Genomic DNA, 24,837 nt, shown 5'->3' on the forward strand with positions numbered 1-24,837 from the left:
TGGGTGGTGTGTTCGTGTCAGGGCGGTGTGTTCGTGTCAGAGCAGTGTGTTAGTGTCTGGGTGGTGTGTTAGTGTTAGGGCGGTGTGTTCGTGTCTGGGTGGTGTGTCAGTATCAGTGCGGTGTGTCAGTATCAGGGCGGTGTGTCAGTATCTGGGCGGTGTGTTAGTATCTGGGCGGTGTGTTAGTGTCTGGGTGTTGTGTTGTGTCAGGGCGGTGTGTTAGTTTCTGGGCGGTGTGTTAGTGTCAGGGTGGTGTGTCAGTGTCTGGGTGGTGTGTTTGTGTCAGGGCAGTGTGTTAGTGTCTAGGTGGTGAATTAGTGTCAGAGATGGGGGGCCGGGGCAGGGCGGTGTGTCAGTGTCAGGGGGGTGTGTCAGTGTCTGGCCGGTGTGTCAGTGTCTGGCCAGTGTGTCGGTGTCAGGGCGGTGTGTCAGTGTCAGGGCAGTGTGTCAGTGTCTGGGTGGTGTGTTAGTGTCAGGGTGGTGTGTCAGTGTCAGGGCGGTGTGTCAGTGTCAGGGCGGTGTGTCAGTGTCAGGGTGGTGTGTTCGTGTCAGGGCGGAGTGTTAGTGTCAGGGCGGTGTGTTAGAGTCAGGGCGATGTGTTAGTGTCTGGGCGGTGTGTAAGTGTCTGGGCGGTGTGTCAGTATCTGGGTGGTGTGTTAGTGTCTGGGCAGTGTGTTAGTGTCTGGGCGATGTGTCAGTGTCTGGGTGGTGTATTAGTATCGGGGCAGTGTGTTAATGTCAGGGCGGTATGTTAGTGTCAGGGTGGTGTGTTAGTGTCAGGGCGGTGTGTTAGTGTCAGGGCGGTGTGTTCGTGTCTGGGCGGTGTGTTAGTGTCTGGGCAGTGTGTTAGTGTCTGGGTGGTGTGTTAATGTCAGAGCGGTTTGTTAGTGTCAGGGTGGTGTGTCAGTGTCAGGGCGGTGTTTTTGTGTCTGGGTGGTGTATTAGTGTCGGGGCAGTGTGTTAGTGTCAGGGCGGTGTATTAGTGTCAGGGTGGTGTGTTAGTGTCAGGGCGGTGTGTCAGTGTCTGGGCGGTGTGTTAATGTCTGGGCAGTGTGTTTGTGTCAGGGCGATGTGTTAGTCTCTGGGTGGTGTGTTCGTGTCAGGGCGGTGTGTTAGTGTCAGAGCAGTGTGTTAGTGTCAGGGCGATGTGTTAGTGTCTGGGTGGTGTGTTAGTGTCAGGGCGGTGTGTTCGTGTCTGGGTGGTGTGTTAGTGTCTGGGCGGTGTGTCTGTATCTGGGCGGTGTGTTAGTGTCTGGGTGAAGTGTTAGTGTCTGGGTAGTGTGTTAATGTCAGGGCGGTGTGTTAGTGTCAGGGCGGTGTGTCAGTGTCTGGGTTGTGCATTAGTGTTGGGGCGGTGTGTTAGTGTCAGGGCGGTGTGTTAGTGTCACGGTGGTGTGTTAGTGTCAGGGCGGTGTGTTAGTGTCAGGACGGTGTGTTTGTGTCAGGACGGTGTGTTAGTGTCTGGGCGGTGTGTTAGTGTCAGGGTGGTGTGTTCGTGTATGGGTGGTGTGTTAATGTCAGGGCGGTTTGTTAGTGTCAGGGCGGTGTGTCAGTATCTGGGCGTTGCGTCAGTGTCTGGGCAGTGTGTTAGTGTCAGGGCGATGTGTTCGTGTCTGGGTGGTGTGTTCATGTCAGGGCGGTGTGTTAGTGTCAGAGCAGTGTGTTTGTGTCTGGGTGGTGTGTTAGTGTCTGGGAAGGTGTGTTAGTGTCTGGGTGGTGTGTTAGTGTCAGGGCGGTGTGTTAGTGTCTGGGTGGGTGTGTTAGTGTCTGGGTGGTGTGTTAGTGTCAGGACGGTGTGTTACTGTCTGGGTGGTATGTTAGTGTCTGGGTGGTGTGTTGTTGTCTGGGCAGTGTGTCTGTATCTGGGCGGTGTGTTAGTGTCTGGGTGGTGTGTTATTGTCTGGACAGTGTGTCTGTATCTGGGTGGTGTGTTAGTGTCTGGGTGTTGTGTTAGTGTTTGGGTGGTGTGTTAGTGTCTGGGCGGTGTGTTAGTGTCAGGGTGGTGTGTTAATGTCAGGGCGGTTTGTTAGTGTCAGGGTGGTGTGTTAGTGTCAGGGCGGTGTGTCAGTATCTGGGCGTTGTGTCAGTGTCTGGACAGTGTGTTAGTGCCAGGGCGATGTGTTAGTGTCTGGGTGGTGTGTTCATGTCAGGGCGGTGTGTTAGTGTCAGAGCAGTGTGTTAGTGTCAGGGCGGTGTGTTTGTGTCTGGGTGGTGTGTTAGTGTCTGGGTGGTGTGTTAGTGTCTGGGTGGTGTGTTAGTGTCAGGGCGGTGTGTTAGTGTCTGGGCGGTGTGTTAGTGTCTGGGTGGTGTGTTAGTGTCAGGACGGTGTGTTACTGTCTGGGTGGTGTGTTAGTGTCTGGATGGTGTGTTGTTGTCTGGGCAGTGTGTCTGTACCTGGGTGGTGTGTTAGTGTCTGGGTGGTGTGTTAGTGTCTGGGTGGTGTGTTATTGTCAGGACGGTGTGTTAGTGTCAGGACGGTGTGTTAGTTTCAGTGCGGTGTGTTCGTGTCAGGGCGGTGTGTTCGTGTCTGGGCGGTGTGTTTGTGTCTGGGCGGTGTGTCAGTATCTGTGCGGTGTGTTAGTGTCTGGGTGGTGTGTTAGTGTCTGCGCGGTGTGTCAGTATCTGGGCGGTGTGTTAGTGTCTGTGCGGTGTGTTATTGTCTGTGCGGTGTGTTAGTGTCTGGGCCGTGTGTTAGTGTCTGTGCAGTGAGTCAGTATCTGGGCGGTGTGTTAGTGTCTGGGTAGTGTGTTAGTGTCAGAGTGGTGTGTCTGTGTCATGGTGGTGTGTTAGTGTCTGGACAGTGTGTGTGTGTCTGGGCGGTCTGTATTTAGTGTCTAGATGGTATGGTTGTGTCTGGGCGGTCTGTATTCTGTGTCTAGACGATGTGGTTGCGTCTGGGCGGTCCGTATTCTGTGTCTGGACGGTGTGGTTGCGTCTGGGCGGTCTGTATTCTGTGTCTAGACAGTGTGGTTGTGTCTGGGCGGTCTGTATTTAGTGTCTAGACAGTGTGGTTGTGTCTGGGCGGTGTGTATTCAGTGTCTGGACGGTGTGTTTGTGTCTGGGCGGTCTCTAATTCAGTGTCTGCACGGTGTGGTTGTGTCTGTGCGGTCTGTATTCAGTGTCTGGACGATGTGGTTGTGTCCGGGCGGTCTGTATTCAGTGTCTGGACGATGTGTTTGTGTCTGGGCGGTCTGTATTCAGTGTCTGGATGGTGTGGTTGTGTCTGGGCGGTCTGTATTCAGTGTCTGGACGGTGTGGTTGTGTCTGGGTGGTCTGTATTCAGTGTCTGGATGGTGTGGTTGTGTCTGGGCGGTCTGTATTCAGTGTCTGGACGGTGTGGTTGTGTCTGGGCGGTCTGTATTCAGTGTCTGGACGATGTGTTTGTGTCTGGGCGGTCTGTATTCAGTGTCTGGACGATGTGTTTGTGTCTGGGCGGTCTGTATTCAGTGTCTGCACGGTGTGGTTGTGTCTGGGCGGTCTGTATTCAGTGTCTGGACGGTGTGGTTGTGTCTGGGCAGTCTGTATTCAGTGTCTGGACGGTGTGGTTGTGTCTGGGCGGTCTGTATTCAGTGTCTGGACGGTGTGGTTGTGTCTGGGTGGTCTGTATTCAGTGTCTGGATGGTGTGGTTGTGTCTGGGCGGTCTGTATTCAGTGTCTGGACAATGTGTTTGTGTCTGGGTGGTCTGTATTCAGTGTCTAGATTGTGTGGTTGTGTCTGGGCGGTGTGTTTGTGTCAGGGCGATGTGTTAGTGTCTGGGTGGTGTGTTCGTGTCAGGGCGGTGTGTTAGTGTCAGAGCAGTGTGTTAGTGTCAGGGCGATGTGTTAGTGTCTGGGTGGTGTGTTAGTGTCAGGGCGGTGTGTTCGTGTCTGGGTGGTGTGTTAGTGTCTGGGCGGTGTGTCTGTATCTGGGCGGTGTGTTAGTGTCTGGGTGAAGTGTTAGTGTCTGGGTGGTGTGTTAATGTCAGGGCGGTGTGTTAGTGTCAGGGCGGTGTGTCAGTGTCTGGGTTGTGCATTAGTGTTGGGGCGGTGTGTTAGTGTCAGGGCAGTGTGTTAGTGTCACGGTGGTGTGTTAGTGTCAGGGTGGTGTGTTAGTGTCAGGACGGTGTGTTAGTGTCAGGACGGTGTGTTAGTGTCTGGGCGGTGTGTTAGTGTCAGGGTGGTGTGTTAGTGTATGGGTGGTGTGTTAATGTCAGGGCGGTTTGTTAGTGTCAGGGTGGTGTGTTAGTGTCAGGGTGGTGTGTCAGTATCTGGGCGTTGTGTCAGTGTCTGGGCAGTGTGTTAGTGTCAGGGTGATGTGTTAGTGTCTGGGTGGTGTGTTCATGTCAGGGCGGTGTGTTAGTGTCAGAGCAGTGTGTTAGTGTCAGGGCGGTGTGTTTGTGTCTGGGTGGTGTGTTAGTGTCTGGGTGGTGTGTTAGTGTCTGGGTGGTGTGTTAGTGTCAGGGCGGTGTGTTAGTGTCTGGGTGGGTGTGTTAGTGTCTGGGTGGTGTGTTAGTGTCAGGACGGTGTGTTACTGTCTGGGTGGTATGTTAGTGTCTGGGTGGTGTGTTGTTGTCTGGGCAGTGTGTCTGTATCTGGGCGGTGTGTTAGTGTCTGGGTGGTGTGTTATTGTCTGGGTGTTGTGTTAGTGTCTGGGTGTTGTGTTAGTGTTTGGGTGGTGTGTTAGTGTCTGGGTGGTGTGTTAGTGTCAGGGTGGTGTGTTAGTGTCAGGGTGGTGTGTTAATGTCAGGGCGGTTTGTTAGTGTCAGGGTGGTGTGTTAGTGTCTGGGCGGTGTGTTAGTGTCAGGGTGGTGTGTTAATGTCAGGGCGGTTTGTTAGTGTCAGGGTGGTGTGTTAGTGTCAGGGCGGTGTGTCAGTATCTGGGCGTTGTGTCAGTGTCTGGACAGTGTGTTAGTGCCAGGGCGATGTGTTAGTGTCTGGGTGGTGTGTTCATGTCAGGGCGGTGTGTTAGTGTCAGAGCAGTGTGTTAGTGTCAGGGCGGTGTGTTTGTGTCTGGGTGGTGTGTTAGTGTCTGGGTGGTGTGTTAGTGTCAGGGCGGTGTGTTAGTGTCTGGGCGGTGTGTTAGTGTCTGGGTGGTGTGTTAGTGTCAGGACGGTGTGTTACTGTCTGGGTGGTGTGTTAGTGTCAGGACGGTGTGTTACTGTCTGGGTGGTGTGTTAGTGTCTGGGTGGTGTGTTGTTGTCTGGGCAGTGTGTCTGTATCTGGGCGGTGTGTTAGTGTCTGGGTGGTGTGTTATTGTCTGGACAGTGTGTCTGTACCTGGGTGGTGTGTTAGTGTCTGGGTGTTGTGTTAGTGTTTGGGTGGTGTGTTAGTGTCTGGGTGGTGTGTTAGTGTCTGGGTGGTGTGTTATTGTCAGGACGGTGTGTTAGTGTCAGGACGGTGTGTTAGTTTCAGGGCGGTGTGTTCGTGTCAGGGCGGTGTGTTCGTGTCTGGGCGGTGTGTTTGTGTCTGGGCGGTGTGTCAGTATCTGTGCGGTGTGTTAGTGTCTGGGTGGTGTGTTAGTGTCTGCGCGGTGTGTCAGTATCTGGGCGGTGTGTTAGTGTCTGTGCGGTGTGTTATTGTCTGTGCGGTGTGTTAGTGTCTGGGCCGTGTGTTAGTGTCTGTGCAGTGAGTCAGTATCTGGGCGGTGTGTTAGTGTCTGGGTAGTGTGTTAGTGTCAGAGTGGTGTGTCTGTGTCATGGTGGTGTGTTAGTGTCTGGACAGTGTGTGTGTGTCTGGGCGGTCTGTATTTAGTGTCTAGATGGTATGGTTGTGTCTGGGCGGTCTGTATTCTGTGTCTAGACGGTGTGGTTGTGTCTGGGCGGTCTGTATTCAGTGTCTGGACGATATGGTTGCGTCTGGGCGGTCCGTATTCTGTGTCTGGACGGTGTGGTTGCGTCTGGGCGGTCTGTATTCTGTGTCTAGACAGTGTGGTTGTGTCTGGGCGGTCTGTATTTAGTGTCTAGACAGTGTGGTTGTGTCTGGGCGGTGTGTATTCAGTGTCTGGACGGTGTGTTTGTGTCTGGGCGGTCTCTAATTCAGTGTCTGCACGGTGTGGTTGTGTCTGTGCGGTCTGTATTCAGTGTCTGGACGATGTGGTTGTGTCCGGGCGGTCTGTATTCAGTGTCTGGATGGTGTGGTTGTGTCTGGGCGGTCTGTATTCAGTGTCTGGACGGTGTGGTTGTGTCTGGGCGGTCTGTATTCAGTGTCTGGACGATGTGTTTGTGTCTGGGCGGTCTGTATTCAGTGTCTGGACGATGTGTTTGTGTCTGGGCGGTCTGTATTCAGTGTCTGCATGGTGTGGTTGCGTCTGGGCGGTCTGTATTCAGTGTCTGGACAATGTGTTTGTGTCTGGGTGGTCTGTATTCAGTGTCTAGATAGTGTGGTTGTGTCTGGGCGGTCTGTATTCAGTGTCTAGATGGTGTGGTTGTGTCTAGGCGGTCTGTATTCAGTGTCTGGACGATGTGTTTGTGTCTGGGCGGTCTGTATTCAGTGTCTAGATAGTGTGGTTGTGTCTGGGCAGTGTGTATTCTGTGTCTAGACGATGTGTTTGTGTCTGGGCGGTCTGTATTCTGTGTCTGGACAGTGTGGTTGTGTCTGGGCGGTCTGTATTCAGTGTCTGGACGGTGTGGTTGTGTCTGGTCCGTCAGTATTCAGCATCTAGATGGTGTGGTTGTGTCTGGGCGGTCTGTATTCACTGTCTGGACGATGTGTTTGTGTCTGGGTCGTCTGTATTCAGTGTCTGGACGGTGTGGTTGTGTCTGGGCGGTCTGTATTCAGTGTCTGGACGATGTGGTTGTGTCTGGGCAGTCTGTATTCAGTGTCTGGACGGTGTGTTTGTGTCTGGGCGGTCTGTATTCAGTGTCTGGACGATGTGTTTCTGTCTGGGCGGTCTGTATTCAGTGTTTGGACGATGTGTTTCTGTCTGGGTGGTCTGTATTCAGTGTCTGGACGATGTGTTTGTGTCTGGGTGGTCTGTATTCAGTGTCTGGACGGTATGGTTTGTGTCTGGGTGGTCTGTATTCAGTGTCTGGACGATGTGTTTCTGTCTGGGCGGTCTGTATTCAGTGTCTGGACGATGTGTTTGTGTCTGGGCGGTCTGTATTCAGTGTCTGGACGATGTGTGTGTGTCTGTGCGGTCTGTATTCAGTGTCTGGACGGTGTGGTTGCGTCTGGGCGGTGTGTATTCTGTGTCTAGACGGTGTGGTTGTGTCTGGGCGGACTGTATTCAGTGTCTGGACGGTGTGGTTGTGTCTGGGTGGTCTGTATTCAGTGTCTGGACGGTGTGGTTGTGTCTGGGCGGTCTGTATTCAGTGTCTGGACGATGTGTTTGTGTCTGGGCGGTCTGTATTCAGTGTCTGGACGATGTGTTTGTGTCTGGGTGGTCTGTATTCAGTGTCTGGATGGTGTGGTTGTGTCTGGGTGGTCTGTATTCAGTGTCTGGACGGTGTGGTTGTGTCTGGGCGGTCTGTATTCAGTGTCTGGACGGTGTGTTTGTGTCTGGGTGGTCTGTATTCAGTGTCTGGACGGTGTGTTTGTGTCTGGGTGGTCTGTATTCAGTGTCTGGACGGTGTGTTTGTGTCTGGGTGGTCTGTATTCAGTGTCTGGACGGTGTGGTTGTGTCTGGGCGGTCTGTATTCAGTGTCTGGACGGTGTGGTTGTGTCTGGGTGGTCTGTATTCAGTGTCTGGATGGTGTGTTTGTGTCTGGGTGGTCTGTATTCAGTGTCTGGATGGTGTGGTTGTGTCTGTGCGGTCTGTATTCAGTGTCTGGACGGTGTGGTTGTGTCTGGGCGGTCTGTATTCAGTGTCTGGACGATGTGTTTGTGTCTGGGAGGTGTGTATTCAGTGTCTGGACGGTGTGGTTGTGTCTGGGCGGTCTGTATTCACTGTCTGGACGATGTGTTTGTGTCTGGGCGGTGTGTATTCAGTGTCTGGACCGTGTGGTTGTGTCTGGGCGGTCTGTATTCAGTGTCTGGACATGTGTTTGTGTCTGGGCGGTGTGTATTCAGTGTCTGGATGATGTGTTTGTGTCTGGGCGGTCTGTATTCAGTGTCTGGACATGTGTTTGTGTCTGGGCGGTGTGTATTCAGTGTCTGGACGGTGTGTTTGTGTCCGGGCGGTCTGTATTCAGTGTCTGGATGGTGTGGTTGTGTCTGGGCGGTGTGTATTCAGTGTCTGGACGGTGTATTTGTGTCTGGGTGGTCTGTATTCAGTGTCTGGATGGTGTGGTTGTGTCTGGGCCGTCTCTATTCAGTGTCTGGACGATGTGTTTGTGTCAGGGCAGTCTCTATTCATTGTCTGGACGGTGTGTTTGTCTGCGCGGTCTGTATTCTGTGTCTGGACTGTGTGGTTGTGTCTGGGCGGTCTGTATTCAGTGTCTGGACGGTGTGGTTGTGTCTGGGCGGTCTGTATTCTGTGTCTGGACGGTGTGTTTGTGTCTGGGCGGTCTCTATTCAGTGTCTGGACGATGTGTTTGTGTCTGGGCGGTCTGTATTCAATGCCTGGTATTTCCGATGCAGGGTCCCTGGGAGTGACGAGTGCTGTCCACTCACGTGGCTGCCACCATGTTGATGAACATGATTGCTCGAGGAACCCAGAGGCCAATGCAGGACACGATCCCGATCACCTTGGAAGGTAAGAGAAACAGTCACTGAGGGTTTACTCAGAGCGAGAGTGAAGAGTGTGAGGTACAGCTTCCACCAGGGGACCAACCTGAGTGACAATAGGAGCAACTCACTGCCACACCCTGGGAGAGCTCTCTCTCTGCCTGAACAGTCCCATCCAACCCCTGCCTCAAACTATAGCAATGACAGAGCTCAGAGCTGAAAGTGGCCATTCAGCCCCTCCAGCCTGCTCCACCATTTAATCTGATTATGGCTGGTCTCATCCTCACCCCCATCCACTTGCCTGTCCACTCTCTCTAACCATGGCACTGCTGCCTGGCATCATCAGTGCACTGGGTTCGATTCCAGCCCTGGCTGACAGTCTGTATGGGGCTTGCACATGGTCCCCGCGTCTGTCTGGGTTTCCTCTGGGTGCTCCCGTTTTCTCCCACAGTCCAAATTGCCCCGAAGTGTCCAGGGATGAGCGGGTTCGGTCGATTGGCCATGGTAAATGTGGCATTATGGGGATAGGGTGGAGGGGTGTGTCTGTATTCAATGCTTTTAAGAGGGTTGATGCAGACTCAATGGGCCGAATGGCCTCTATCTGGACTGCAGGGATTCTGTGATTATTAATTCAGAATCATCTCTCTCCCCAGTCTCTCAGTATCAAATGCACTCCGCGGAAGTGAATTCCACAGACACATGAATCTTTCATCACTGCTTTAATCTCTACCCCTTCGTCTGAAACTATTCTCAATTGCCCCACTAAGGGAAAGATGCTCCCTCTCAATCCCCTTTGTCAATTCCCCCTTCACATTTTGTAAACCTCAATCCAATCTTCTGTCATTTTTCGAAACTCGAAGGAGTATGGGCCGTAACTGTTCAGTCTCTCCTCAGGTTCAGGAATAACTACTTGTCCCCGATGACAGAAGAATCATGACTTGGGAAAAGGGCGGATGAATTCATTGGCGAATAATAGTGAAAATTTAAACCGGGGAACCGGGTAGAACACAGCCAATTTTACTGATAATTCAAAGTTAACGGGGGAAATAAGATGTGAGGAGGTTACAAAGGGACTGCAAAGTGATAGAGTCCTCGCCTTTCCAAATACACGTACATCCTGTCCCTCAGGATTCCCTCCAACAACTTGCCCATCACTGATGTCAGGCTCACGGGTCTATAGTTCCCTGGCTTGTCCCTACCACCTTTCTTAAATAGTGGTACCGCACTAACCAACCTCCAGTCTTCCGGCACCTCATCTGTGACTATCGATGATACAAATATCTCAGCAAGAGGCCCAGCAATCACTTCTCGAGCTTCCCACAAAGTTCTAGGGTGCACCTGATCAAGGGTATTTATCCACCTTTATGTGTTTCAAGACATCCAGCACCTCCTCCTCCGTGATATGGACATTTTTGAATATGTCACCATCTATTTCCCTACATTCTTTATCTTCCTTGTTCTTTACTACAGTAAATACTGATACTTGTTTAGTATCTCCCCCATTTTCTCCGGCTCCACACAAAGGCTGCCTTGCTAATCTTTGAGGGGCCCTATTCTCTCCCTGGTTACCTTTTTGTCATTAATGTATTTGTAAAACCCCTTTGGATTCTCCTTAACGCTATTTGCCAAAGCTATCTCATGTCCCCTTTGTGCCCTCCTGATTTCCCTCTTAAGTATACTCCTTCTGCCTTTATACTCTTCTAAGGATTCACTTGATCTATCCTGTCTATACCTGACATATGCTTCCTTCTTTTTCTTAACCAAGCCCTCAATTTCTTTAGTCACCCAGCATTCCCTATACCTACCAGCCTTCCCTTTCACCCTGACAGGAATATACTTTCTCTGGATTCTTGTTATCTCATTTCTGAAGGCTTCCCATTTTCCAGCCGTCCTTTTACCTGCGAACATCTGCCTCCAATTAACTTTTGAAAGTTCTTGCCTAATACCATTAAAATTGGCCTTCCTCCAATTCAGAACTTTAACTTTTAGATCTGGTCTATCCTTTTCCATCACTATTTTAAAACGAATAGAATTATGGTCGCTGGCCCCAAAGTGCTCCCCCCATGACACCTCAGTCATCTGCCCTGCCTTATTTCCCAAGAGTAGGTCAAGTTTTGCACCTTCTCTAGTAGGTGCATCCACATATTGAATCAGAAAATTTTCTTGTACACTCTTAACAAATTCCTCTCCATCTAAACCCTTAACACCATGGCAGTCCCATGGGAAGTTAAAATCCCCTACAATAATCACTCTATTATTCTTACAGATAACTGCAATCTCCGTACAAATTTATTTCTCAATTTTTCTGCTGACTATTAGGGGGTCTACAATACAATCCAAATAAGGTGATCATCCCTTTCTTATTTCTCAGTTCCACCCAAATAACTTCCCTGGATGTATTTCCGGGAATATCTTCCCTCAGTACAGCTGTAATGCTATCCCTTATCAAAAATGCCACTCCCCCTCCTCTCTTGCCTCAATTTCTATCCTTCCTGTAGCATTTGTATTCTGGAACATTATGCTGCTAGTCCTGTCCATCCCTGAGCCATGTTTCTGTAATTGCTATGATATCCCAGTCCCATGTTCCTAACCATGCCCTGAGTTCACCTGCCTTCCCTGTTCGGCCCCTTGCATTGAAATAAATGCAGTTTATTTTATCAGTTCTACCTTGTTCTCTGCTTTGTCCCTGCCTGCCTGGGCTGTTTGACTTGCCTCTTTTCTCAACTGTACTAGTCTCAGGTTGATCTCTTTCCACACTATCTCCCTGGGTACCCCCCCCCCCCCCCCCACCTTACTAGTTTAAATCTTCCCGAACAGCTCTAGCAAATCTCCCTACCAGTATATTAGTCCCCTTCCAAATCAGGTGCAATCCATCCTTCTTGTACAGGTCACTTCTACCCCAAAAGAGATTCCAATGATCCAAAAATGTGAATCCTTCTCCCATACATCAGCTCCTCATCCATGCATTCATCTGCTCTATCCTCCTATTCCTGGCCTCACTAGCTCGTAGCATTGGGAGTAATCCAGATATTACTACTCTCGAGGATCTCCTTTTTAAATTCCTGCCTAACTCTCTGTAATCTCCCTTCAGAATCTCAACCTTTTCCCTTCCTATGTCATTGGTTCCAATGGGTACAATGGCCTCCTGCTGGTCCCTCTCCCCCTTGAGAACATTCTGCACCCTCTCTGAGACATCCTTGACCCTGGCACCAGGGAGGCAACACACCATTCTGATTTTTCGCTGGTGGCTGCAAAAACATCTGTCTGTGCCCCTCACTAGAGAGTTCCCTAACACAATCGATCGCTTGGAACCCGTCGTAACCCTCATTACATTAGAGTCAGTCTTGATACTAGAAACTTGGCTGTTCGTGCTACTTTCTCCTGAAAGTTCATCCCCCCTACATTTTCCAGAACAGCATACTTGTTTGAAATGGGGATAACCACAGAAGTCTCCTGTACTATCTGTCTACCTCTCCTACCTTTCTAGGAGTTAACTCATCTACCTGACTGTATCTGCAGCTTTTCTCCCTTCTTATAACTGCCGTCCATCACATCCCCTGACTCTTGTAAATTCTTCATTGCCTCTAACTGTTGCTCCAAATGATCCATGCAATATGAAAGGATTTGCAAGCAATGACATTTATTGCAGCTATAATCCTCAGTAACTTGTAAACTCTCCTGAAACTTTCACATCTGACAAGAAGGGCATATCTGCTACTAAAGGCCATTTTGCTCCTTCCAATCTACAGATCCAGAAAATAGCACCGCCTTATTGCTCTACAAAACATTGCTTTAGGCTAACTTATAGCTTACATTTTAAAAATGTAATCAAGAGACAGATTCCAATAAAAGATATATAATCAAGGAAGAACCCACTCTACTCACTATTGTAGATTTACAGCAAGGCTATACTGAAAACTTTTCACCTATCTGTTCCTGTGCTGTGATCTCTCCCAAATAGGTTCCTCCAAGATCAGTTGTGAATTTCACTGTTTGTTAAGTTTCCCGAGACACACCCCAACATATGAATTCAAACAGCAAAGGCAGTAACTGTGCAGATTCCCTGCTGTGTCAGTTAGCAGTGAGGTTTTCTTTCTCTCTCTCCCTCACAGACCATGTGTTTGCTGCCTTTGTCTGTCTTTCTCCCTTTTAAAAGGCTGTTGCATTGACTTTTTTTTTAAAGTTTGAAAACAATTGCAACAGCATATAAAACAGTAATCGCTGCTCTTGGAATTTGAGGAACTCACCTCCAGCAGCTAAAATACCTCAAAAAAGCAGCAGCCTGTTACAGCCAGAAAGTTTTCCCGTCCTCCATCTTGGATTGCCTGTATTTGGTCCATATCCCTTCAACCTTTTCTGTCCATGTACTGTCCAAAAATCTTTTAAAAGTTATAATTGTACCCAACTCAACCACTTCCTCTGGCAGTTCATTCCATACACGTACCACCCTGTGAAAATGTTGTCCCTCAGGTCCCTTTTAAATCTTTCCTCTCTCGCATAATCCTGTGCCCTCTAGTTTTGGACTCCGCTACCCTGAGAAAAACGATCTTGGCTACTTACCCTATCCGTACCCCTCATGATTTTATAAACTTGTATAAGGTCACCCCTCCGCCTCCTATGCTCCAGGGAAAAATATCCCAGCCTACCCAACCTCTCCTTATAACTCAAACATTCCAGTCTCGGTAACATTCTTGTAAATGTTTTTTGAGCCCTTCCAGTTTAATGACATCCTTCCTAAAGCAGGGCGACCGGATTTGTACGCAGCACTCCAAATGTGGCCTCACCAATGTCTTGCAGTTTGTGTTGGCAAGAATTGGAGTATTATTTGTGATGTCATACACTTTGAAAGAAAGAACAAAAAAAGAGATTTTGTTTTAAGTTGTAAAAGTCTGGAAATTGTTGGTGTTCATAAGGATTCTGGTGTTTTTCCACATGAAACACAAAAATACAAAAGGAGTGGGACAACTGTCACAAACATCAGCAGAGATCGGATGGACTGAATGGCCTGTACATTCAATGTGACTCCTCACATTTTCTCACCAGCAACAGTCAATGTTGTGCCAAAAGTAAACTTACGGTCGGTGCTGCACTGATCCACACTAAAGTCTTCATCTTGACGAGACATGACACTTTCTTCAGTAAATAGTATATGTTCTCCAAGTAGATGACGAGAGAGAGTGCAGTCAGGGCAGTTAGTGCAGCAAAGACACCAATATCCAGCCAGCTCAGTTCTGTACAAGAACAAGGGCAAGAAAGAAAAACAGCTCAGAAACTCTCCCATAGAAACTACTGCTGCCATGAAGCAGGTCCCAGAACTGCTCCAGACACTAAAATCACTTCCATCGCTGGGTCATGGGGGCAGGCCATGGTCTGGGTGATAGAAATCTTGCTGCTGTGTGTTACCACGCCATCTGAGTTAGTGCTCACAGTAGTGAGGGAGTGCAGCACTCTCAGAGGTGCTGTCCTTCCACAGATGCAAAGCTGAGCTCCCACCTGAACTTCAAAATGTGTTGCTGGAAAAGCGCAGCAGGTCAGGCAGCATCAAAGGAACAGGAGAATCGACGTTTCGGGCATAAGCCCTTCTTCAGGAGGGCTTAACACATTTTTAAGCTCTGATCTCCAGCATCTGCAGTCCTCACTTTCTCCCACCTGAACTGTAAAGTGAATCTAATCTTCAGCAATGGAAGAGGAACTAGAGATTTCTCCCTGACACCCCTGGCCCAATAATTAAAGGCTGCTGAGCTTCTCTCAGAACTGATCTGGTCAAAGTCTATCAACCTGAAACATTAACTCTTTTTCCCTCTCCCCAGATGCTGCCTGAGCTGCTGAATTTTATGTTTTTGTCGTTTCAGATTTCCCATTGTGGAGAGTCATCACTTGCTGATTAATCTTCTCGGGGCACAGGATCCAGAAGCAGAAGGAGATAATTGAGCTTGCTCTGCCATTCAATGTAATCATTGGCTGACCTGGTTGGGATCTCAGCCCCATTTTCACGCCTAGCCCCTGATTGATCTTTACTTCCTTGTCAATCAATCGTCTCTCTAAGTCAGCCTTGAGTCAGTGACCCAGCCTCCAGTTCTCTCTGGGAAGAGAATTCCACAGATTAACAATCCTCAGTGAGGTCACATTTCTCCTCAGCTGTCTTGATAGGGAGATCATTTCTTCTTAAACGATCTCCCCACTGGTCTTTCCAATAAAAGTAAACATCATCCATGTCTCCACCTGAGCTGGGCTTTACACGGGCCAATAGGAACCCTTGCCATCCCTCCAAACTTCAGCTTGGCCAATGTCACCTCATTGTGATGACATCTAAAGGTTGACCTTCACCCCGACCCCTTCCCCTGGCTCTCTCAATTAAACACCATTTGAAGTTGGTATTTGGGACTTACGTAATATAAGGTCAATGGATCTCGGAGGAGGCAAAAAGCAGGCTGCTGAAACATTGTATTTCTCAATTAATTCAATGATGTCTTCTGAAAGCCTTTAAAACAAGTTAAACAAAGAAAAGTCAATGATTTGGTAGCACCGGTTGCTGTACATGGACCCACAATACCATTAGGAAGTCAGTCCCAAAAGTTTGACCCATCAACAGGGAAGGAATGGCAATATATCACCAAGTTAGGATGGTGAGCGGCTTGGAGGGGAACTTGAAGGGGATGGAGTTCCCATACATCTGCTGCCCTTGTCCTTCTAGATGGAAGTGGCTATGGGTTTGGAAGGTGCTGTCTGAGAATCTTTGGTGAATGTCTGCAGTGCATCTTGTAGATAGTACACACTGCTGCTATTGAGCGTCAGGGGTGGAGGAAGTAGAAGTGGTGCCAATCAGGTGGACTGCTTTGTCCAGGTTGGTGTCAAGATCCTTGCGTATTGTTGGAGCGGCACTCATCCAGGGAGTATTCCATTACACTCCTGACTTGTGCCTTGGAGATGGTTGTCAGGCTTTGAGTTATTTGCTGCAGTATTCCTAACTGGGGACCTGCTCTTGGAGGCACTGTGTTTATTTGGCAAGTCCAGTTGAGTTTCTGATCAATGGTAACCCCAAGGACGTTGATAGTGAAGGATTCAGGGATGGTAACATCATTGAATGTCAAAGGGAGGCAATTAGATTGTCTTTCTTATTGGAAATAGTCATTGCCTGGCATTTGTGTGGCACGAATGTTACTTGCCACTTATCAGCCCAAGCCTGGACAGTGTCCAGATCTTGTTGCTTTGTATTGTTAATTTAGGGCTAAGTTCTGACCAGGATATTAGCAAAGAACTTCCCAGCTCTTCTCCAAGGTAGAAGATGGCATGGAACCATGGACTCTGAGTAGCACATTACATCGGACAGATGTTGCAACATTGCAACACTTCTGCAGTACAGCTCTAGAGCATTGGCCTAGACTTTTGCACTCAAATGTCTAGGGTGGGATTTGAACTCAGAAACTTCTGACTCAGAGGTGACAGTGGAACCCAATGAGCCACAGCTGAGGAGGTTGTGAGGTGAGGCACACATGTAGGGTTTTAAGGGTCTCACCTGGTGTTGATATGGGAAATGGGATTGTCAGAGAGTAGACTGTCACAGACCACTGTCTGACAGAAGGGTTTGTGAATGGGCTTCACCACTGGGGTTTGCTTGTATTAACAACAGGCAGCACCAATCTGTCAAAGGTTAATCATGGTTCACTAATCAAATGCAAATGCTTCATGACATAACAGGGAAGGTTGATGTCGGAAATGTGGGGGATTTTATCCACTTAGATTTGAAGAAAACATTTGAATATTTTTCACATGAAAGACTGATTAGCGACGTTGAGACTCTAGGAATAGGAGGGTCAGTAGCAAATTGGATCAAAAATTGATTTATAGGAAGCGTTTAGAGGGATATGGGGCAAGTGCTGGCAAATGGGACTAGATTAATTTGGGATATCTGGTCAGCATGGATGTGTTGGACCAAAGGGTCCATTTCCATGCTGTACATCTCTATGACTCTAATAGAGTATTGTCATTTAAGATCAGAAACATCAAGTCACAGTAAATGATTGTATTTCAAACTGGGTAGTGATAAAGACTGGTGTTCTCCAAGAGTCAGGTCCAGTAATCATCAAATCCCTGCAACACAGATGAAGGCCATTCAATGCATACAGTCATAGAGGCATAGAGATGTACAGCATGGAAACAGACCCTTTGGTTCAACCCGTCCATGCCAACCAGATATCCCAACCCAATCTAGTTCCACCTGTCAGCACCCGGCCCATATCCCTCCAAACTCTTCCTATTCATATACCCATCCAGATGTCTTTTAAATGTTGCAATTGTACCAGCTTCCATCTTGACTGTTCTGGTTCTCATTAGGAGTGTTTCCCATACTGACTGTCTCCTGCCATCTCCCCACACCCCTGAACATCCTTCCTCTCAAACACTGAGGACATTTAAAAAATGTTTAAAAAATTGCAACATAGAACGAAGCCACTCTGCCCATCATGTGTGCACCCCCTGAAAGAGAAACAAACCAGCCTCAGCCCATTTTCCAGCACTTGGGCCATGTTGCTGGAGGTTATGGGGCTACAGGTAGATATCTTTTTAAATAAGTTGAGGGTTTCAATTTCCATCATCCTTTCAGGCCGTGAGTCCCAAATCCTGACCAGTCTCTACAGAAAACATAGAGTACCTACGGTGTGGAAACAGGCCCTTTGGCCCAACATGTCCACACCGACCCTCCGAAGAGTAACCCACCCAGACCCATTCCCTTATCTTATTACTCTCCACTTCCTCTATCTAATGCACCTCACCTACAAATCCCTGAACACTATGGACAATTTAGCATGGCCAATTCACCCCAGCCCACACATCTTTGGACTGTGGGAGGAAACCGGAGCACCCGGAGGGCACAGGATCCAAAGGAACATAGCAAGTTCGATATGAAATTGGCTTAGTGGTTAAGAAACAAAGGGTTTGTGGATGCTTTTGTGACTGGAAGGATGTTTCCAATGGGGTTCTGCAGGACTCAGTTCCAGGTCCCGTGGTTTTAGCACCATTTAAGAATTTGGACAATTTTTTGCAGATGGCACAATCAAGAGGTTTGCAATGATGTTAATAATTGCCTGCAAGACTGATAATGAGGAAGGAAGTTGGAGACTATAGGAAGATATCAGTTGGCTGGTCAGCTAGCCATAGAAGTGGCACATGGAATTCAACCCAGAGACATGTGAAGAGATATTTGGACATGGAATCCCTACAGTGTGAAAGCAGCATGTCCACACCGACCTTCCAAAAAGCATCCCAACCAGATCCAACCCATCCCTGTAACCCTGCTCCCCCAATGGCTCATCACCTAACCCACACATCCCTGGACACGATGGGCAGTTTAGCATGGCCAATCCACCTAACCTGCACATCTTTGGACTGTGGGAGGAAACTGGAGCACCTGGTCAGAGGTCCACCTCTAAAGAGTGTGTAAGGACAGGGAAGCCTGAGAGTTCATGTGCCTCAAGCCCTGAAATTGTTGAACTCGATTTTGAGTCCAGAAGAGTGCAAGGCCCCCAAGCGGAAAGTAAGGTGTTGTTCTTCCAGCTTGTACTGAGCTTCACTGGTGCTCTGCAGCAGCCTGAGACAGAGATGTTGGCCAGAATATTTTAAAAATGCAAAGGAAACAAATAATAAAGAGGGAAAAAAGAAAGCACAGCAGGTCAGGCAGCATCTGAGGAGCAGGAGAATCGACATTTCGACATTCCTGATGAAGGGCTCCTGCCTCAAAATGTCGACTCTTTTGCTCCTCAGATGCTGCCTGACCTGCTGTGCTTTTCCAGCATCACACATTCTCCCAGGCTCGTCTTTATCCACTCCTTTGTGAGTCCAACTGCTTCTCTCTCTCTTTCTTTGAGCTCTATCTCCACCTATCAATTAACCACTCACCACGCCCCCCAACTCCACACACACACACACACACACACACACACACACACACAATAAAACATTTCACCCCTCAATCTTATGTATGAAATCATCCTTTTCCTAGCTACCATCAGTTATGAAGAAGGATCACTGAACTCGAAAATGTTCGCTCTGATTTCTCTCCACAGATATTGCCAGACCAATGGAGATTTCCAGCAATTTCTGTTTTCATTTGAAGGAATGTTAGATGTCTTTTTCTTCACTAGTGGGATGTGGGTGCCGCTGGCTGGCCCAGCAATTACTGCCTGTCCCTAGTTGCCCTTGAGAAGGTGGTGGTGAGCTGCCATCTTGAACCGCTGCAGTCCATGGGGCGTAGCAACAATGAAAAGCATATAATTGTGTAATAATGGGTAATGGATAATGGTCTGAAGATTGATAGAGTATAAGAAAAAAGCAAAGGAAATGATGGAAATCTAAAATACAATGAACGACTGAGGATCCTGGGATTGTATTCATTAGAGTTTGGAAGGTTGAGGGGAGATCTAATAGAAACTTACAAGATAATGTATGGCTGAGAAAGGGTGCTGGGAAAGGATATTGGGAAGTTGTTTCTGTCAGGCGGGGATACTAGGCCCAGTGAGCACAGCCTTAGAATTAGAGGGAGTTAATTTAAAACAGCCGGAGAGTGGTGGATTTGTGGAATTCATTGCCAAGGAGCGCAGTGGAGGCCGGAACGTTAAATGTCTTCAAGGTAGAGATTGATAAGTTCTTAATCTCGCAAGGAATTAAGGGATATGGGGACAGTATGAGTAACTAGCGTTGAAATGCCTATCAGCCGTGATTGAATGGTGGAGTGGACTTGATGGGCTTTCCTTCCACTCCTATTCCTTATGATTAATAAAGGAGGAAAAACTAAAGTGCAGTTCCAGCACACCCACAATGCTGTTTTGAGAGGCAGTTTCAGGATTTTGACCTAGTCATAATGAAAGGGCAGTGATAGAACATAGAACAGTACAGCTCAGTACAGGCCCTTCAGCCCTTGATGTTATGCCGACCTTTAATCCTACTCTAAGATCAAACTAACCTACATAACCTTAATTTTACTATCTTCCATGTGTCTAACGAGGAGTTGCTTAAATGTCCCTAAGGTATCTGAGTCTACTCCCAATGATGGCAGTGTACTCCACATACTCACCACTCACTGAGTAAAGAAGCTACCTCTGACATCTCCCCTAAAACCTTCCTCCAATCACCTTACAATCAGGTATTGTTGCAACTTCCAATGGTGAATGGCTTGGAGGGGAACTTGTAGGCGGTGGTGTTCCCTTGTATCTGCTGCCGTCATGCCCCTAGATGGTAGCGGTCACGTGTTAAGAAGGTACTTTTAGAGGAACCTTCATAAATGCCTACAATGCATTCACATTGGTGATGGAGGGAGTGAGTGTTTGTGAATATGATGCCAATCGAGTGAGTTGGTTCATCCCGGATGCTAGGAGAAAGTGAGGACTGCGGATGCTGGAGCTCAGATTCGTGAGTGTGGTGCTGGAAAAGCACAGCAGGTCAGGCAGCAGTGTGGTGCTGGAAAAGCACAGCAGGTCAGGCAGTATCCGAGGAGCAAGTGTTTCGGGCATTTTGGGCATAAGCCCTTCATCAGGAATGAGGCTGGTGGGCCAAGGGGGCTGAGAGATAAATGGTGGTGGGAGGGGGGGATGTGAGGCTGGGGGGAAGATAGCTGGGACCTTCCTATGGTCTCCGACCTATCACCTTTCACCCCCCCACCTCCATCTACCTATCACCTTTCACCACCCAACCTCCATCTACCTATCACCTTTCAACCCCCACCTCCATCTACCTATCACCTTTCACCCCCCCATCTCCATCGACCTATCACCTTTCACCCCCCAACCTTCATCTACTTATCACCTTTACCCCCCACCTCTATCTACCTATCACCTTTCACCCCCACCTTCATCTACCTATCACCTTTCCCCTCACCTTCATCTACCTATCACCTTTCACCTCCCACCTCCATCTACCTAATGCCTTTCACCTCAGCTTCATCTACCTATCACCTTTCACCTCCCACCTCCATCTACCTAACGCATTTCACCTCACCTCCATCTACCTATCACCTTTCACCCCCCCACCTCCATCTATCACCTTTCACCTCCCACCTCCATCTACCTATCACCTTTCACCACCTCCATCTACCTGTCACCTTTCACCCCCCCACCTCCATCTACCTATCACCTTTCACCTCACCTCCATCTACTATCACCTTTCCCCTCACCTCCATCTTCCTATCATCTTTCACACCCCCACCTCTATCTACCTATCATCTTTCACCCCACCTCCATCTACCTATTACCTTTCACCCCCCACCTTCATCTACCTATCACCTTTCACCCCCCCACCTCCATCTACCTATTACCTTTCACCCCCCACTTTCATCTACCTATCACCTTTCACCCCCCACCTCCATCTACCTATCACCTTTCACCCCCCTACCTCCATCTACCTATCACCTTTCACCTCACCTCCATCTACCTATCACCTTTCCCCTCACCTCCATCTTCCTATCATCTTTCACACCCCCACCTCTATCCACCTATCATCTTTCACCCCACCTCCATCTACCTATTACCTTTCACCCCCCACCTTCATCTACCTATCACCTTTCACCCCCCCATCATCTACCTATCACCTTTCATCCCCCCACTTCCATCTACCTATCACCTTTCACCCCCCACCTCCATCTACCTATCACCTTTCATCCCCCACCTCCATCTACCTATCACCTTTCACCTCACACCTCCCTCTACCTATCACCGTTCACCCCAACCTCCATCTATCTATCACCTTTCACCTCCCACCTCCATCTACCTATCACCTTTCCCCCCACCTCCATCTATCTGTCACCTTCCCCCCACCTCCAACTACCTATCACCTTTAGGCGGAAGTGAGGACTGCAAATGCTGGGGATTAGAGTCAGGATTTTAGTGGTGCTGAGACCAGCTTCCAACTTCCCATCCATGGCATTGTGAGGATGGCCTCCCTGTACATGGATGACGTCGCAGTTTTCTGCTCGAATCCGCTGTCCGTGTACAGACTGATGTGCATATGTGATCAGTTGAACGGGCCTCGTGGGCCAAGGTAAACTGAGGCAAGAGCAAGGCCATGCTCTTCGGGAACATGGCCGACCAATCCTCGAGCTCCTTCACCGTCAGGACCGATCACCTGAAGGTGCTGGGGATTTGGTTCGGGGAGGCTGGGGCGTGCACCAAGTCTTGGGAGGAGCGTATCAGCAAAGTGAGGCAGAAACTGGGCAGATGGAAGCTACGGTCGCTCTCCATCGCGGGAAAATCAGGTGTGAGGCACTGTCATTGCTGTTATACGTGGCTCAGGTCTGGTCTATTCCCAGAACCTGTGCCGCTGCAGTCACCCGGGCCGTCTTCCAATTTATATGGAGATCAAAGATGGACCGGGTCCGAAGGGACTCGATGTATAAAGATCTGGCAACAGGGGAAAAAATACACCCAATACCACCCTCACCCTGATGGCCACCTTTGTGTGTGGCTGCATCAAGCTGTGCGTGGATCCCCGGTACGCAAACACCAAGTGTCACTATGAACTGAGGTTCTACCTGTCCCCGGTGTTGTGAAGGATGGGCCTGGCCTCGCTGCCGCGGAACACTCCGAGTAGTTGGACCGTTCCGTATCACCTGTCCTTCGTGGAGAAATTTATGAAGAAAAACACCTTTGACCACAAGTCCATCAGGAAGTGGTCAGCACATAGTGTCCTTGAGACCCTTCGGGAAAAGGAGAGGGCGGATCCTATCGAGTGGTTCCCTGAGCAGACTATCAAAGCCATTTGACAGAATGCCTCATCGCCAGAACTTTCCAACAAGCACCAAGACATGGCTTGGCTGGTGGTGAGAAGGGCTCTGCCTGTGAGATCCTTTATGCACGCCCGGACTCTCAGCCGCACCGCACGCTGCCCTCGAAGAGGCTGCGGGGGGGACGAGACTGTCACACACCTCCTTCTGGAATGTGCCTACGCAGAAGAAGTCTGGAGAGGAATGCAGTGGTGTTTGTCGAGGTTTGTCCCGAGCAGCGCCGTGACACGGGACTCTGTGCTCTACGGTCTGTTCCCCGGGACGCACACCGAGATGAACATCAACTGTGCCTGGAGGATCATCAACTCGGTGAAGGACGCTCTCTGGGCGGTCCGAAACCTGTTGATCTTCCAGCTGAAGGAGTTGACCCTGACTGAGTGTTGCAGACTGGCACATTCCAAGGTCCAGGACTACATGTTGAGGGACGCGCTGAAGCTTGGGGCAGCTGCCGCCAAGGCGCGGTGGGGAAAGACCACCGTGTAACATCTGCCTGCCTAAGAAGAATAGGGGCCCACGCAGTCATTAGGGCTCTGCTGGCGCCTCAGCTAAATATATGGACATATGATTGATAAACGTACAGACCTGTATATAAAAATAATAAATTCTGATCTCTGTGTGCAAATGTTTACGTATGTATGGCATGACCAACTGTACAGACTATCAAATTATTTTATGAATAAAGTATATTTTGAAAAAAAAAAATTGTGAGGATGTTTCAGTTCTACATTTTGCATCTCCGCCTCAAACATGATGATGTAAGATCATCCAAAGGGGGAACAGCATTAGACCACTGACCAATTACCTTTAGTATTCAGGGATGTGTAGGTTAGGTGCATTAGCAATGGGAAATGCAGAGTTACGGGGATAGGGTAGGGGGAGGGGTCTGGGTGGGATACTTTTCAGATGGTTGGTGTGGACCCGTTGGGCCGAATGGCCTGTTTCCACACTGTGGGGATTCTATGGATTTGGCTGCTCAACCCTGCTGTGCCATTCTGTAAAATCAATCTGTGACTTTAACTCTATTTCCCAACATATTCGTTTTAAATTTTATGTCGTCAGAGTTCTTGTCCTCCTTTTCAAAAGCCTCTCTGGTCTTTCTATCCTTATTGCCTATAATCTCCTGCAGCGTTACAACCCTCCAAAATCTCTCTGCTCCTCCACTTCATGCCTCTTGTCCAGCCCCAAATTTCACTGCTGCACCATCAGCCTGGCATGCCGGGCTCCGGAACTTTCTCTGTACACCCCTCGGACTCTCTCCCCTTTGTTAAGAAGCTCCACAAAATCTGCTGCTCTGACCAAGTCTTCATTCATCAGTCCGAACATCTCTACCCGCATTCAAAATGAGGTAGCTGGGTACGTTTCACCGTGTTAAAGGCCATGTACAAACTCTAGTGACCGTGGTGTTGTTGTTGAACCAAGTTAATCAAACCAATATCTCAACATTCAGTTCGTTGCTGTTTGTGTGATCTGCCAGTCTGCCACATTTCGAAAATTGTACTCCAATTCAAGAATTGCTGCATTAGCTGTGATGTGCAAAGGTTGTGAGAGATGATACACAAATACAGATCTGTAATTTTACACGCTGTGCAACTGGGGTTCCACACTGTCTACACACAGACTGTTGGTAGGTCATCAATTTAACCATAAGTCACTGTACACATATGAACATTTACCTAACTCTCTTACCTGGGCACTTCCTCAGGGTAAGCAATCCCCATCTTCTTTGCGATGTCAGTATCTTGTACGGTCCTGTCTCGAGAAGCCTGTGTGTGTGTGTGTGTGTGTAAACTCTGATACATTCCATGGGCTCACTTCATGCAACATGTTTACCAAGCTGGGTCAGGATTTTACAGAGTATTGAACTCCAGAATCGCTGGAGTAATCAATCTCCAACTGTTACAATATTTTAAACTTTGAACTTTTGACTGTGCAGGTATAAAATTGAGAATGTGGTGCTGGAGAAGCATAGCAGGTCAGGCAGAATCCAAGGAGCAGGAGAATCGACGTTTTGGGCAAAAGCCCTTCATCAGGAATGAGGCTGTGAGCTGAGAGGTCGGAGAGGAGGGTGGAGCGAATAGGTGGGAAGGAAGATTGACAGATAGGACAGGTCATGAGGACAGTGCTGAGCTGGCAGGTTGGAACTGGGGCGAGGGGAAATGAGGAAGCTGGTGAAGTCCATATTTATGCCCTGGGGTTGAAGTGTTCTGAGGCGGAAGATGAGGCGTTCTTCCTCCAGGCTTCGGGTGGTGAGGGAGCGGCGATGGAGGAGGCCCAGAACCTCCATGTCCTCGGCACAGTGGGAGGAAGAGTTGAAGGGTTCGGCCAAGGGGCGGTGGGGTTGATTGGAATGGGTGTCCTGGAGATGTTCCCTGAAGCACTCTGCAAGGAGGCGTCCAGTCTCCCCAATGTAAAAGAGACTGCATTGGGAGTAATGGATAAAATAAATGACATTGTTGGAAGTGCTGGTGAAACTTTGATGGATGGAG

The 24,837-nt window shown here is 48.9% G+C and overlaps 1 protein-coding gene across 1 annotated transcript in view; it reads right to left on the reverse strand.

The window, feature by feature from the left end:
• The window catches only part of LOC122556127 (uncharacterized), a 142,631-nt gene extending 118,454 nt beyond the window's left edge, over nt 1-24,177 (reverse strand). Inside the window, exons 1-4 of the mRNA XM_043702602.2 lie at nt 24,038-24,177; nt 14,973-15,064; nt 13,660-13,814; nt 8,530-8,603 (exon numbers count right to left, since the gene is read on the reverse strand). Of these exons, the coding sequence (XP_043558537.2) occupies nt 8,530-8,603; nt 13,660-13,814; nt 14,973-15,064; nt 24,038-24,150 (434 nt within the window). The 5' untranslated portion in view covers nt 24,151-24,177. The remainder of the gene's footprint in view (nt 1-8,529; nt 8,604-13,659; nt 13,815-14,972; nt 15,065-24,037) is intronic.
• Nucleotides 24,178-24,837: the final 660 nt, after the last annotated feature.

The sequence above is a fragment of the Chiloscyllium plagiosum genome, unplaced genomic scaffold (genome assembly GCF_037043375.1).
Source record: "Chiloscyllium plagiosum isolate Xiang-an unplaced genomic scaffold, Cpla_swu_hap1 HiC_scaffold_13, whole genome shotgun sequence".
NCBI classification, from domain to species: domain Eukaryota; kingdom Metazoa; phylum Chordata; class Chondrichthyes; order Orectolobiformes; family Hemiscylliidae; genus Chiloscyllium; species Chiloscyllium plagiosum.